This window comes from Giraffa tippelskirchi, chromosome 1 (assembly GCF_054371585.1).
Source record: "Giraffa tippelskirchi isolate mGirTip1 chromosome 1, T2T-mGirTip1v1.2.pri, whole genome shotgun sequence".
Lineage (NCBI taxonomy): Eukaryota > Metazoa > Chordata > Mammalia > Artiodactyla > Giraffidae > Giraffa > Giraffa tippelskirchi.
The window spans coordinates 42225590-42241901 of NC_137275.1; the positions used below are offsets into that span (position 1 = coordinate 42225590).

Here is a 16312-nt window from a genome sequence, read left to right on the forward strand (position 1 = left end):
TGCCCTGTCAAACAGAGATTAACCATGGTATGATGAGTGGAGAAATCAAAAGTACAGGCAGGTGAAGACTGCATCCAACAAGTGAAATTCCTTGTATATTTCCTTGCATCATACTTGACTCTGGTTCTCTTCAATCAAATACTGCTCTCTCCCTTTATCCCCCTTTCTTTTACCTTCCTATTTTTTCAAAGCTGTGTACGCTTAGTAACAATAGGTGAGTAATGCATTCAAGCTGTAAGGAATGGTCTGATGGCCTGTTAGATTTTTTTCATGAGAATATTTATATCCCTCTTTTGGGATTATTCAGACTTGTTAAAAAGCTTAGACCTAAAACGTTTCTTTGAGCTGCCTAGTTCTGTCAAATAAGAAGCATCCTCTGTTTCTTTCTGCAATGCAGTGCTCACTGCCTCTGGATGTTCACTGTTATCCATGGACTAGCCGCATCAGTTTATCGCCAGGAAGCTTGCTAGAAATGCAGACTCTTGGACCTGTAACCAAATCACTGAATCAGAATCTCATTTAGTCAGATCACCAGATGTTTTGTATAAAGATTTCAGAAGCACAACTTTATCTGTTTCTGAAAACAGAATCAACTTAGAGTAACAGTCACCAGACAATAGTGACTTTGATTTATACCTTTGGGCTAGGATAAGAAATACATAATTGAGAAGTGTGTAAGATTGTTTGTGCACCTAGAATAGCTGTCCCATGAAAGGAGATTCAAATAAATGAACTCTCGACTATGGACTACATGATCCATGTAAGGTACTTCTAATGCTGGGTACAGAAAATGTAGTTAAATACTGTTACTTTTATTAGAACTTAGCTTCAATAACAGTATAAATTTGAGTGAACTCAAAGCAAAACTTGACTGAAAAGTGGTGGAATTAGGGGGAAAAAATTGTTAGGATTTGGAATCAGTCAGACCCGGTTTGAGGGCTTCCCAGGTTGCTCAAGTGGTAAAGAATCTGCCTGCCAATGCAGGAGCCGCAGGAGACCCAGGTTGGATTCCTGGGTTGGAAAGATCCTCTAGAGGAGGAAATGGCAACCCACTCCAGTACTCTTGACTGAGAAATCCCATGTTCAGAGGAGCCTGGTGGGCTACAGTCCATCAGGTCACAAAAAGTCAGACACGACTGAGCCTGCAAGCAGGCCTGATTTGAAATTTGCTTCTGCTATGTATGTATTTTCATGACCTGAGACAAATTATTTAATCTTTCCTTCCTTCAGTTTCCTCATCTTAAAATGGGAATAAGGAGAATAGCTACCTTAAAAGGTTGGTTTAAAGGTTTAAGGACATGACACGTTCTAACGCTTAACGTAGTGCCTGTGGATTCCCTGGTGGCTCAAATGGTAAAGAATCCACCTGCAATGCATGAGACCCAGGTTCCGTCCCTGGATTGGGAGGATCGCCGGGAGAAGGGAATGACAACCCACTCCAGAATTCTTGCCTGGAGAATTCCATGGACAGAAGAGCCTGGTGGGCTACAGTCCTTGGAATTGCAAAGAGTCGGGCATGACTGAGAGACTAACACTTTCATTTTCACGATAGGATATTTTCTTAATTTTAGTAAGAATAAGTGTATATATATATATATAAAATAAACAATAATTACATTTAATATTTATAATTTATACAGTATGAATTAGAAAATTAAACCTGTGAAGAAAAATATTACTTTAGAGGATATAAGCTAGTTAACATTTTATTTCAACAATAATTAAGTCCTTAACAAGTAATTTTTTTTAAAAGACTTTTACTGAGATACAGTTTATGTATGATAAAATTTATCTGTTTTAATTATGTAACTGAGTGATTTTTAAGTGGACTTAAAGAGTTGGGCAGCCATTTGCCTATTCATGTTTCCCTTTTTCTATTGATTCAAAAGAGTTCTATACTATAAGGATATTTGCCATCACCTTTTATTAAATATGTTTCATACATTTTGAGAGTTTTTGTTCATCTTTTAATTTAAATTAATTGGTGATTTGTGGTATAAATAAGTTTTCATGAAGGTGGTCAAAAGGTACAAACTTCCAGTTATAATAAAGTGTTAGTCACTCAATTGTGTCCGACTCTTTGCGACCCCATGGACTATAGCCCACCAGGCTCCCCTGTCCATGGAATTCTCCAAGCAAGAATACTGGAGAGGGTAGCCATTCCCTTTTCCAAGGGACGTTCCCGACCCAGGGATTGAACCCTCATCTCCCGCACTGCAAGCAGATTCTTTATCGTCTGAGCTACCAGGGAAGCCCCACTAGTTATAGCAAGTACTAGTGATTTACATACAAATAAACATAAAGTCTACATAAAATTGTGCTATAACATTGTATTCATGCATTTGTATGGATTTTATGTGATACTTCATCATCTAAGTTCTCTTTCATGATCTCATTAGGAATACCCTGGAGGCACTGTCTTACTTTAAAAATGCTATTTCAATTGGTTGAATATCATTCTTTATAAGATTTAGGTCAAACAAGGGCCAACACTAAACCTAAACTAAAAAATTATGTGTCTGTAATAAATTTTTGTTCCTGCATTATCATACATAGTGGCATAAGTGACTCTTCAAGCATTCTGAATTAAGTAGAATGGATTTCTTACTTTTTTATGCTCTGTTTTACAAAACTTTTAGTACTTTTACTTCTCCTTAACAAATAAAGTATTGATTCATCTCTACCAAAAAGAAGAGAGAGAGAGAAAGAAAAGAAAGAGTTGTACGGCCATCACAACAATACAATTTTCCATCACCCCCCAAAGATCTGTTATGTCCATTTGCAGTCAGTCCACATTTCTATCCCCAGCCCTAAGCAGCCAGTCCACATTTCTATCCCCAGCCCTAAGCAGCCAGTAATCTAGCACTATAGATTTGCCTTCTCTGGACGTTCCATATTAATGGATTCATACATTTATATGTATGAATATCATCTTTGCATTTTCTAATTTGATTTAGCACAATCTGTTTGAGATTCATCTCTGTTGCAGCATATGTCAATAGTTCATTCCTTTTTATGGACCACAATTTTCCATTGTATGGATGTACTACATCTTGTTAATTCACCAGGTGATGGACATTTGGAGTGTTTCCACTTCGGGGCTATTATCAATAATGCTACTGTGCATGTTCATGTACAAGTTTTTGTGTGGACATATAAGTCCTTCACTCTTGAGAGTAATGTCTTTGTAATGTTATTAAAGTTTTTTTAATAATTATGTCTCCCTGGTTGCTGGTGGTTTAGTCACTAAGTCATGTCCAACTCTTTTGGGACCCCAGGGACTGTAGCCCTCCAGGCTTCTCTGTCCGTGGGATTTCCCAAGCAAGAATACTGGAGTGGGTTGCCATTTCCTTCTCCAGAGGATCTTCCCCACCCAGGGATTGAACCCCAGTCTCCTGCATTGCAGGGGGATCTTTACCAACTGAACCACCAGGGAATCCTTATACTAAGTCAAATCCTGAGATAGCTAACTGAACTAGGAGGATAATGATATACAGTGAAAAATGAGAAATATCATCCAAAAATGAATTATATATAATATTTAGTTTTAGGAGAATATTATAACATTAACTTGTGAGTATAACTTTATTTTTAGGTGCTCCAGTATTGCTTCAAGGATTACAGCCTGAACAAGAATTACAGTTGTGGAATGAGGTAAAGAATTATCATTACACAAATTAGTGGAAATTTACCCTTTTTAAAATTATCATGGTAAAGTGAAATACTGTAATTGAGCTTTGTGATTTTAGCAACATTCTGAATTCAGAATTATTTTTTTTATTAAATGAAAGAAGGAAAGGTGAAAAGAAACCAAAAATTCTATAAACGGTGAAGATGGCAGAAATAAATCCTAATAATAGAATAATGAGAATAAATATGAATGTGCTAAAATCTACCACTTAAAAGAGATTATCAGACCAGATGTTAAAAATAGATTCAGCAATATGGTCTATGTAAAAGTTACACTTGAAGCAGAAAACAAAAAGTGGTTGAGAATGGAAAATGACACACCAAGTAAATATGAACTGCACAAAAATTGGAGTAGCAGTCTTAACATCTGATGAAATAGAATTCAAGTACATGAACCATTTAAACAGATAAACATATGTTGATAAAAGAGCAACAGAGCAAAAAGTTACAGCCATCATTAATATGTATTAACAGACGTGAAAGTGAAAGTGACCCCATGGACTATACAGTCCATGGAATTCTCCAGGTCAAAATACTGGAGTGGGTAGCCTTTCCCTTCTCTAGGGGATCTTCCCAACCCAGGGATCAAACCCAGGTCTCCTGCATTACAGGTGGATTCTTTACCAGCTGAGCCACAAGGGAAATCCAAGAATACTGGAGTGACTAGCATCCCTTCTCCAGGGTATCTTCCCAACTCAGGAGTCAAACCAGGGTCTCCTGCATTGCAGATAGATTCTTTACCAACTGAGCTATCAGGAAAGCCTATATTAACAGAAGAATCTCCAAACTTATTTAAGAATTGATAGAAGTTCAGGGAAAAATAGATAAATGAACATTTATAGTTGGAGATTTTAATATACCTCTCTCAAAACTGATAGTTAAAGCAAGTAGCACACAAGTGGATATGTCAAAGACCTAACAATACAATTCATAAATCTGAGCTATTAGAAATATTTTTAAAAACCTGTACTAAATAGTATGCACATTCTTTTTGAATATAATTGAGGCATTTAAAAATATAAACTGTCTTAGAAGACAAGAAAGTTTCCATAAGTTAGAAAAGATCCATTTAAAATGTTTTCCAATTATAATGCAGTTAAGTTAGGAACTATTAACAAAGGTATAACTTAAATATCCCATTTGCTTGGAAAATATATGGCACTGGTGAATAGCTCTAGGTTGAAAAGAATGATATAAAAATATTATAGGTCAAGGTTTGTATGCTACAGCTAAAACAGTAGCTAGAAAGAAACTTTAACTTCATATATATTTTTCAGGACAGAAGAAAATTTAAAAACAAATATGCTTATCATTCAGCTAAAAAACGAGGGGAAAGAACAACAGGGAAAATTCAAATAAACAGGAATGAAGTAAATAATAAAAATAAGGGCAGAAATCGATTTTTAAAAGAGAGAGGAGAAGGAGAACAACAATACTAACAAAACCATATATTTATTGTTTCAGGATGTTAATAAGCACTTGCAATGCTGATTTTAAAAAGGCAGAGGGAAAGATAAAGATAGAAAAGGACAAAGACTGAAAAAGGGTAGATCATCAACAAAAATAGAGATTTTATAAATATTTTAAATAAGTATTATAGGCAATTGACTGGCGAAGTTTGTGCAACTCTATAAATAACACTAAAAACTATTGAACTGTACACTTTAAATGGATGAATTGTATGGAATGTAAATTGTGTCTCAATAAGCTGTTACCCCCCCCCAAAGTATTATGGACAGCTATATGGTAATAATTTTGAAAACTTAGATGAAATGGATAAATTCCTAGAAACAATACCTTATGCCCAAAAGGTGCAACATTAATACATTAAGTATTGAAGAAACAATTTTTTCTTTCCTTGTAAAGAGAAAGTGTTAGTCACTCAGTTGTGTCTGACTCTTTGTGACGCTATGGACTGTAGCCCACCAAGCTCCTCTGTCCATGGAATTCTCCAGGCAAGAATACTGGAGTGGGTTGCCATTTCCTTCTCCAGGGGATCTTCCCAACCCAGCAATCAAACCCAGGTCTCCTGCATTGCAGGCAAATTCTTTACCATCTGAACCACCAGGGAAGCCCTCTTCCAATCAATGGCCAGAGTCCTCCAGTACTATGTCTACATACAATAAATGTAGCTAAAGGATCTCTATAAAGTATAAATTTCCTCTAGAATTCTGTTATGTAATGTTCACCTAGTTAAGGAAGTTCTCTTCTCTTTTCTTAAGAGTTTTGTTAATCCTAAATAAAATGTGAACTTAATCAAATATTTTACCTGCACCAACACTGAGATAAGCAACATGCCTGTCAACCACAAATTGGCACTTGCTGTGGGTGCTTGCCATCTAACTCTACAAGGATTAAATCGTGTGCAGCTGTAGTTTCTGACCTTCAACACTTCCTGAACAAGTTCAGGGTGGAGAGCAGAAATGAGGCACTCTGTGCTTCGGAAAACTGGCAGGACAAGTCTTCAGATAGTTAGATAGTCTCAGGAACTGGTTTTATGATCTGAATTTTTATATCTCCTCTTCTGTAGAAAAGCACTAAAACCCTTCATGGTGACAATTGTTTCTCGTGACTAGCAGAAGCTTCAAAAGACCAGCGGAAACTCTCCACAAAAAAATATGCGCTTGATTGCATGTACTCTTCTTTTACCAAAATCACATATAAATTGTCCTTTCCTAGTACCTCTTTGGAGCAGTTTCTCAGAGCTAACTGGGGTGCTGTCTCCCAGGCTACAGTGCTCATACTGCCCCAAATAAAACTTAACTTGTAACTTTCACTTTGTGTATTTTTTTGAGTCGACATGCCTTTTCTCCTTTAATCTATAATCGTGATGAATTACATTAACAAATTTCTCGCTCTGAAACTATTGGAGCTAGGATGAGAATTCAGCAGAGTTTTGGATATAATACCAATATACAAGAATCACTAACATTTCTTTTCACTAAGAAAAAGTAATACGAAAATACTACATCATTCACAGTGGCAACAAAAACTATAAGTATTTAGGAATTAACCAAAAATACACAATAGCTTATGTGAAAAAATAAAATTTTAATAAAAGAATTAGAAGATAATGCAAATATTTGGAGAGACATTCTTTGCTGTTAGATGGACAATTAATTTAATGTAAGAAAAATATTGATTCTCCCCAAATAGTTGATGTAAATTCCATAAAATCAATGTAACCCCAATCAGAATTCCACTTAACTTTTGTTTGGAAAGTTTATAAATTTAACCTACAATTGATACAGAAAAATAAAGGGTCTGTCAGTAGCTAAGGAAATTCAGAACTTTCCCTGCTGCTGCTGCTGCTGCTAAGTCGCTTCAGTCGTGTCCGACTCTGTGCGACTCCATAGACGGCAGCCCACCAGGCTCCGCCATCCCTGGGATTCTCCAGGCAAGAATACTGGAGTGGGTTGCCATTTCCTTCTCCAGTGCATGAAAGGGAAAAGTGAAAGTGAAGTCGCTCAGTCGTGTCCGACTCTTAGCGACCCCATGGACTGTAGCCTACCAGGCTCCTCCATCCATGGGATTTTCCAGGCAAGAGTACTGGAGTGGGGTGCCATTAACTTTCCCTACCAGATATCAAAAAATACTGTATAAAACTGTACTAATAAAAAAGGCATAATGAGGGTGTAAGAACAGACAAATGAACTGGTGGAACTGAGATTAAAGCTTGGAGAGTTTAGCTGACATTGTCAGTACGCTGTCATTGTCCTTTGTCATTCACCATTCAAGCACACTCCAAACTTACTATTTCTAACTGCAATCACCTGTGACTCTGCCTCTTTGACCTGTGCTCAGGACAGACCAGAAGTGCCTGGGACCAAATGCCTCCAGCACTGAGAACAGCCATCTGGAAAGCCACCCAGATATCCCCATGTTCTAGAATTCCCTCTCCTGGGATGCACCCCAAACATATTCTCCTACAGAACTGTATGTGGGGACAGATACAAGGAGGTAATGGCGGGGGGTTGAGGGAACAGGCTATCCATCACTGGGAAGTAGGTAGGCAACATGAGTTGGATGCACATGATAAAGGACTCTGTGGTAGTTAGGAACAACACACTAGAGGTATCCAGGAACAGAGAGTGATCTTATACTATTAAGAAAAAAAAAGTAAGAGAATATTATACACACATACCAAACAACAGTACAGATTTTACAGGAACATAAACAAAGGATACACATCAAATACATTAGAAGAGTGGCCTTTGGGAGGATGGAATGAGAGTAGGCAAGGGAAATATAAAAGAATAAATAAATAAAGTGTATCCAGTGATGATGGCAAGCTATAAAGTGAGGAGAATACCTTTTATACCTAAGCCACCCCTAACAAAATACATGATGGAAAAGATTGATGGTAAGGACCGAGTACTAAAGAGTCTTAAATAGCATAGAAATTCATAAAATCTCTTTTAAGGGCCTCTGCCTTGGTATATCATGATGTATGCTTGTTGTTTAGTTATTAAGTCGTGTCCGACTCTTTTGTGACCCCATGGACTCTAGCCCACCAGGCTTCTCTGTCCCTGGGATTTCCTAGGCAGGAATACTGGAGTGGGTTGCCATTTCCTTCTCCAGGGGATCTTCCCTACCCAGGGATGGAACCCAAGTCTCCTGCATTTGCAGGCAGATTCTTTACCCATGAGCCACCAGGGAATCCCCAATAATACATGCTAGAAATATATAATATATTAATAAGATGACAAATTAGATAATGGATATTAATGTAGAATATAGAAACATGTATTTTAGCTTGAAATTATATTTCTATGAAAAATCTTTGAAAAAAACTTTTAGATGATAATGCTGGGGGAAAAATCAAATGGAGCTGTAAAACCACTATAAATTCTTTTATAAAAAAAATTTTAAAAAGTAAAATGTTTAGAACATATAGTTAAGCTTTCTACCAGAGGTTTTCAAAATTACAAAGCTATTCAAACACTAGAAACACGTACTTTTCAAACCAAATACAGAGACCTAACCATTTTCAAATGGATTCATCAATGGACTCCACAGAGTTCTCAGAAGCAATTAGTGGTACTTAAAACCATTAGGGCCATAAACTGAGTAAAATGAACAAGTGCTTACCCAAAGGGAAAGACCGCAGGCAGTACAGCTCTGCCTTTTAAAGAAAGGAGTACAAAGACTGAAAAGCTTTGCAATTATCTACTAATTTGATTAATTGGAGTTTTTTCTTATTCTGATGTTTTTATTCAAGCAATATTGATGCACTGATTAGTGAACCCTTTGTTTCAAGGGTCTTTGGACATGACTACTTCACACAGATGGGCAGGCTGGGCTGGGGGTGGACGGCTTTCTCTTGAGCAAATAACATCTTCAGATACCTAAACATCATTATTTTGGGAGGGACCACTGCCTCCTACCCTACTGCTGCTGCTGCTAAGTCACTTCAGTCGTGTCCAACTCTGTGCGACCCCATAGACGACAGCCCACCAGGCTCCCTGGTCCCTGGGATTCTCCAGGCAGGAACACTGGAGTGGGTTGCCATTTCCTTCTCCAATGCATGAAAGTGACAAGTGAAAGTGAAGTCGCTCAGTTATGTCTGACTCTCAGCAGCCCCATGGACTGTAGCCTACCAGGCTCCTCCATCTGGGGGATTTCCCAGGCAAGAGTACTGGAGTGGGTTGCCATTTCCTTCTCCGCCTACCCTACTAAGGCAAACTTAATCGCATTTGGGGATTATATAGTAAGCATTGGTCACAATTCAAAGCTTAAAAGGGTATCTTTTGGCTTTCCTCTCTCAACTGACTTCTTTTTTATGTCCTACAAGCTCGATACAATTTAATTAAAGAATATTTATTGATCACTTATTTGAGCACGTTAAATAGCCCCTGACTTCAAGAAGTTTACCGTGTGTGTGTGTGTGTGTGTGTGTGTGTGTGTGTGTGTGTGTGAAAGAGAGAGAGAGATTCTGAGTTTATATGGCATAGAAGAGGGAGCAGGTGACTGGACACAAGGGACAAATAGAATAAAACAATTCTCCCAATACAAGTTTTGTGAACGTAAAAAGGAGACACAAACACATGCTTTTCTGTAATATTATATGTTACCAAATATACTTTTGTTATTCTCTAAGTTAGAGAATCAGATATTTTAGTTCATGTTTTAGTTTACTTCAAGTTTATTGGAAACAATAAGGAGCTTGAGAAATTATGATTGAAGGATATAATTATCCTCCCTTCAGTTCAGTGTGAGAAATTAAATTCAACAAACAATTCTAGAATTAAAAGCAGACCCCTGAGATGTTATGTCATAAATAGGACTCAACCTAAATCATCCCAGACAGACAAGAATCAGTCCCATTTTTAAAAGGCCATTAAAGTAATAAATGCCATAAATTTCTCTAGACACCCAGCTTAGTGCTTAACTTCTCAGCACAGTTTTTAATGATTAATATAAATCTCTTATACTACAGTTTAAAGTCTTTCAAAGTTTCTTTTAAGGATAAAAGCTGAAGACAGCTAGTTGCCAAGTATAGTCAATAAACCTTCATTGTAAAATAGAACCATTTTCTAATGCTGGCTTCTTGATAGAGAACTAGAAGATGGCTCATGTTGTGTAAGAAAAAGTTTTTACTGTATACTCTTTATTGTTTAGCATGTATGCTATTTTCCTGTTAGTTTAGATGATGTGATTAGATTTATATGTAGTAAAGAACCACATAACAGGATGCTCCTTAATTTTGAGGCCATTCTTTAGTCACCACACACATTTCTCCGTCTGAATAACACTAAAAGGTTTTCCCTTCAATGTTTGAAGCATCTCTATCTCTGATGATCCCTACTGACTAGAAATGGGGATGTATACCCCTGTGCCTGGGGTCAGATCTTGGGGAAATTCCAATTCTAGGACTTCCTTAGATAGTTTAAAAGGCTCTTCCCTCCCAAATCCAGAGTCCTGAACAGTCATGGAACCTTCATTAATGTTTTGTAAGTAACCTGACTTTGTAAAATCTGCTTTCTGTTTTTTGCTATCGTCTGTATCCAGGATGTAACTGGAATTTTCATCTGTTTTACAGATAAATGATGCTTGCTTGTCTTTGTTGTCCATGCATCCACAGCCTCAGGTAATTCCAAATGGAGTTGTTTCAGAGTGATGTAAGCATTTGTGTCATGCTGAAATACTGCATTTCTCCCTCTGGACCTGTCATGATTTTATGGAATTATTAAAACATGTCAAAATATTAGAAATTATTATATCATCGGCAGGTAATAATGAGTGCCAAGAGTTTATGTAAGGTGCTAGGCTTAGATATGCAGATAAAATACCCATATTTTAGAAAGTAAAATGCTAATTTCACAATCAAATTCTGTTTTAAAATGTGTCAATTGCTGTATTAAGTGACTAATATCCTGGTCCCTCAATTGAGTTTTCAACCCATGGAGAGATGAACTTACAGAGTCAGGTTTAGGAGATAAAAATATCATTGTAACTGAAAAGTCAGTTTATGAATGTGGCCTTAGATATGCTGACCTCGCTAAAACTACCCCCAGAATTAAACTGAGGTTAGTCAGTGACTCAAGCCTTTTGCCAGAATCAGGTTTTGTGCCACAGGGCAGTGACAAGGCAAGAACAACTGGCCAGAGAACTGGCTACCTAAGAGGAAAGGGCTGAACAGAGCATGCCCAGTTTCTTGCTGCCAATCATCTGTCAGGTTAACTCATTCCTCTTCCCACAAGAAACACCTAAGAGAGGGCTGGGGAGAGAGGAGTATTAGTCTAGCTCCTATACCTGGAAGTGATACCACCCAGGGTTCCTGGCCTCCCCTAATAAGTAGAAATTGACTAGAGGCCAGGCAAAAAATTCAGACAAGGCTTTATTGGGGCCCCTGTTGCAGCAGAGGGAGCAAGAACAAGTAACAGGTTCCCTTGCTCGCACTCCCTGGGTGTCGGGGTGGGGAGCTGGTTCCTTATATGGAGTAGGGGTAGGGGTATGTCCAGGGGTCAGGCTGGAGGGATGGCTTAGGTGTTTTGCCCACCTCTCTGGTGGTGTCCAGTGCAGACTCAGTAGTCCTGCTTTTGCTCCTGGTCCTTCAGAAGTAGCGGTTGAGTTTTTTGGTCTATTGGTATCTTTTTGTTCATAATTTGCCCCAACTGCCCAAACATCAGTTATTTTTAGTCCCATATAGTTTCTTTGTATTTTGTTGCTCAAGGAGAGCTTTGTCCAGGTACAAACATTGCAGCAAAAGGTCCTGGGTCCCCGCCCGTCTCAGAAACATGGGGAGAAGTGGCAAGTAATTGTGTCCTCCTTCCACATCTCTGCTGGACGCCGCTCCTTCTGTCTGCAGTTCTCTGAGTGCCGGTGTAGCAGAGTTAGCCTTAGTGTCTTACCTTTCTGAATCAGCATCACTAGTCTCCTGATCAGAGGGGAGGGCTCAGCAAAGTCTCTTGGCTCAGCCTCTCTCAGCGCAGTCAGCTGTGTGCCTGGGGTGACCCCACTGCATGGTCTGGCCAGGGTGCAGTGCCTGTCCTTCACGTAGTCCTTCCAGAATGTCATCCTGGCCGGTGTGGAGTAACAGCCTTGTAAAGTGCTGCATTTTTGCTGCCTCACTGGTTCCTCGGCCTGCAGAGGACCACTTGCAGCAAGTTACAGGCATTAGGTGGTAAAGAGAAACCAGAATCACAGTAGGTTGATGTTTATGAATGATATTTCAATATTGCTTGAGGAACCCTGGTGGATATATAACATGGGATGGATATTAATCAGCACACAATCGTTTGCATTATATATAAAATTCAGGAGCACCCTCAGAATCACTTTTATGTCTGCAAAATTAAAAGAATGAATTTTAAAGCACTCATCTAAAAACCATAAAAGTAAATTAGGCTTTTATTGGCTTTGGAGACTGTGTGCCTTTTGAGGAGAGCTTGGTAAATTTACTATGAAATCTTTTATACTAATTGATACCATTTAAAAAAATAATTAATTTTCACCTTAGCTATTATGTATGTGATCCTCTGAAGAGTTCTTCAAAACATTTTTATCAAATAGAAAATAAAGGATTTTTTAAAAGGTCCATGATTAAAAAAATAAAATATTAAAAATCCCATATGAGAAAAATCCTTAAACAACAGTTGCAGCTCAGTGAATATTGGCTTCATGTAAAAAGTGCTGGAGGAAATACAATTTGTTTGGAAACTTTTTCTGTCAGACTTCAGTCTTATTGCCACACCTCATCTGACTTAGAAGCTGTTTTCTAAGGAAACACCCATATATCTGAATTTATTCTTATTTGAGCTGAAACACATGATATCACTAGACTTTTTTTTATTGTTTTGTATTTTGCAGCATTTCTAGATGGGCCATAAAAAGAAGTTTCAGGAATTTATTTCTAGATTTTTCTGGGTGACCTGCATATCTAACCGTGAAGGGAAAAAGTGAAAGATACATCAGTGTTCACACTCTATTTTTTCTCTCACATAGGCTTAGCAGTCAATACCAGTGCAAAACTAGGTCAGACAACCTAGCTGTGTGTGGTACTGGGCAAGTAAGTCACAGTTTCTTAGAACCTCACTTGCTTTATACATGAGAATAACAATTCCCATCCTATATATATCAAGCTGTGTTTTAAGGACAAAGTGTGGATTATGTGTATGAAAATGTTTTATAATTTACTGAAATACTACGTACATATGAATCATTTAATATAGTTAATAAATATCCCAACAATTTGCACTGGGCAGGCAAATAAACAGAACAAAGCAGGCCTCTGACGTGCTAGGAAGGGTGTTCAGAGAAGCTGCTTCATGACTCCACCTGTATCCCTAAGCTATAGCCTACCCTGTTAAACATGTGTGTGCCAAGGGCAAGGGCCTTGGTGGCCCTGAATAGTCCTTCATGACACATCTTCTGAATTAGCAGTAACTGCAGCTGTAAATCAAGCTTTACAGATCACACATTATTTTAATGCTACTGTGGTTAACTAATTGCTCTGTCTGTGGCACTGTGCTAAGAACTTTACCACATGTAATCCTTCCAAGAATTCTACATTGATGTTGCCATCCTTGATTTACGACGGCAGGAACTGAAGTTGAGATAGGTTAGGCAACCAGCCTAAGGTTACACAGCTAATAAAGATGAGAAATGGAATTTGCACTGCTCTTGAGTTGCAAGCTGCTCAACTCCACAGATAACCCCCCACCTCATTTCAGCTTATTATTTCCAATACATATTTATTAAGTAATCAATTGTTTATGATGTGACTATGCTGAATTCTATGCAAAGCAGGTTTCGCCCCTGCTTGTCCCTCTGTGCTCCTTCTAAGCACACCCAGCTGGCTGTGAGCCACGGGAGCCCTGCCCTGCTTCTATGCTCAGATGCTTTGAAAAACCTGATCCTGGGGTGTGCAGTCAGCAGCCTGGAACAGTGGGACCTCAGCTTAGGTGCGCTGTGCACGGCCTGGGCTTCCTCCCATCCAAACTCCCATTGTTTGCAAACAATTGCAGGATTTTCAAATTGGCCAATAATGAGTAAATTCAGCAAGGTTCACAGCTTTGGCATGTAGATTCAGACTTTGCAACAAGCTGAGAAGAATAACCTCGCTTTTTGCACCTCTCTCGTTACTCTCAGTCATAGAATTTTAGCAAATACTGAGAAGTTTTGTATCTGGACCCATAGTGGAAGCCTTAATCAGTGCATATGTGCAATATATAACTTTTTTTTTCCTGATTGGAAAGACGGTTTTACTTTTAGGAGCCAAATTTTTTGTCATGAGAGAAACTGAAGAATTTCAACAGTTTCAATGGGCCACAAGAAGAATTCTGTTTAGGGTATTGAAATATATATCCTCATGATCCTGACATTTTATGGTTATTTCTTCTGTGCAAATATTGTTAAAGCAGAAGCATCGTTTGTGTATCTTCTTATTTATATTAGGCATCCAATGCATTGGAGGAGCTTTGCCTCACAATTATAGGGACTCTACCAAAGCCGCAGGTAAGGTTCAAATAGTGTTTAATTTGTAAGCAAAAACAATTGCTCAGAAATATCTTGGAATTCCTCCTGGAAGAAAATATACTCAATTTAGGAAGCATGCTAAGAGGAGCTATAAGAACGAACATAAGTTGATTTTGGATAAGAAAAAAATACTTCAGTTTCTTTGATGCCTGAGAACTTAGGGTCATATTAGTAGAGTTTGCAATCATCTAATTGGAAAATCATATGTCCTCCTCAAGTATAAGATGTGTTCTAGTTCTGATGAGAAAAATTTGGGGTCATTTTTGGCTCTTTCTCTCTCCCTGAATCATACTATAGTTGGAAAACAGATGCATTTTTCTAAGCTTGGAGGCTAGGACACTGTACTTTGTCAGAGAGGACATTAATAATGCAAAAAAAAAAGCAAACTGTATTGTCCATGTTGGTTTGAAAATTATATTTTTACTGTGATTTCTTGGTTTCTTATTAAAATTATTATTTGATTCTTCTGGGAGAACTTTTTGTCCTGAAGTGAGGCAATGGGAACTTGAAAAGTGGCATAATGTACCATACCTCAGTTGACGTTCTGTATCTTGTAGGTGAACTAATTTTAAAACTACCTTATTAAGGATAAAAGCCTCAAGTTTAGAAAATATTTTTCATTAGTAGTTTAACCTATTATCGCTGGTGTGTTCTGATTTCCATACCTCACACATGCAATAATTCTAAGAAAACTTGATATTTTAAAAGCATAAATATTTTTGGAAACTAATTGTTTACAACTGTATTTTTTTCTAATGTTTTTAATGGTGAAATTTTCCAAACCACTTAATTGACTTTTTATCTAATTAAGAGAAAATATATGACAATGGTGTTTACCCATGAGTTTCTATTTATATTAAAAGCAAATGAGAACAGAAAAGAACAACAAAAAGGGAATGATATGTCTCATTCTTAAAGACAAATTTTTGGAATGAGAGAGGACTCCAGAAAAGTTTATGGAAGGAAGCAAAAATAACTGATAAGTCTTACTATGCAGTGACAATTACAAATAGTTTGATGTGATTCCTTCTAGTCTTTTTCTCTGAATATTCTATCATGTGATCATATCAGAATTTCCTATTCCACCACTATAGAACACTCAGGATGTTTCCAATTTTTTGCTCTTATGAAGAATGCTGTAGTAGAGATCTTTTTTCATACTCTTATTTATAAACAGTTTTTAGTTAATTGCCCATTTATTTTTAAAACAATATGTACTTAACTAATTTCAGTCTTATATTTTATATATAACATATGTAGCACATGTTTTAAGAATTATAATCTTATAATAAATTATAAAGTGTATACTCTACATTTATAATACTTTATACATATTTTTTATTATTTTCTAATATGATATAGTGATATTTATAAATCTCTTTTCAACAGGAAACAGATGAAAAAGATAACACCAAAAGGGTAAGGTGATTTCATAAGTATATACATGTAAAAATAATCAGGAAACCTCTGATCATTCATAGTAAAGCTCACTACTTTTTTTTTAACAGTTCTTATTTCATTATTCGAAGACTCGAAAGTTGGGCAATTCAAATGTTGTGGTAAGTTGTAGAATTACTTATTAGTGATCACTTGTTTTTTTTTTAAAAACTGTTTTTGAATTTATCTTATAGAGCTAGATCAA

At 37.2% G+C, this 16312-nt stretch overlaps 1 protein-coding gene across 2 annotated transcripts in view; it reads left to right on the plus strand.

Moving 5' to 3' along the window:
- Positions 1 to 16312, plus strand: part of NMU (neuromedin U) — a 29936-nt gene that overhangs the window by 4041 nt on the left and 9583 nt on the right. For both annotated transcript variants that reach the window (XM_081589188.1, XM_081589197.1), the window contains exons 2-6: positions 3596 to 3654; positions 10733 to 10780; positions 14590 to 14649; positions 16060 to 16089; positions 16179 to 16229. In XM_081589188.1, coding sequence (XP_081445314.1) covers positions 3596 to 3654; positions 10733 to 10780; positions 14590 to 14649; positions 16060 to 16089; positions 16179 to 16229 — 248 coding nt within the window. The remainder of the gene's footprint in view (positions 1 to 3595; positions 3655 to 10732; positions 10781 to 14589; positions 14650 to 16059; positions 16090 to 16178; positions 16230 to 16312) is intronic.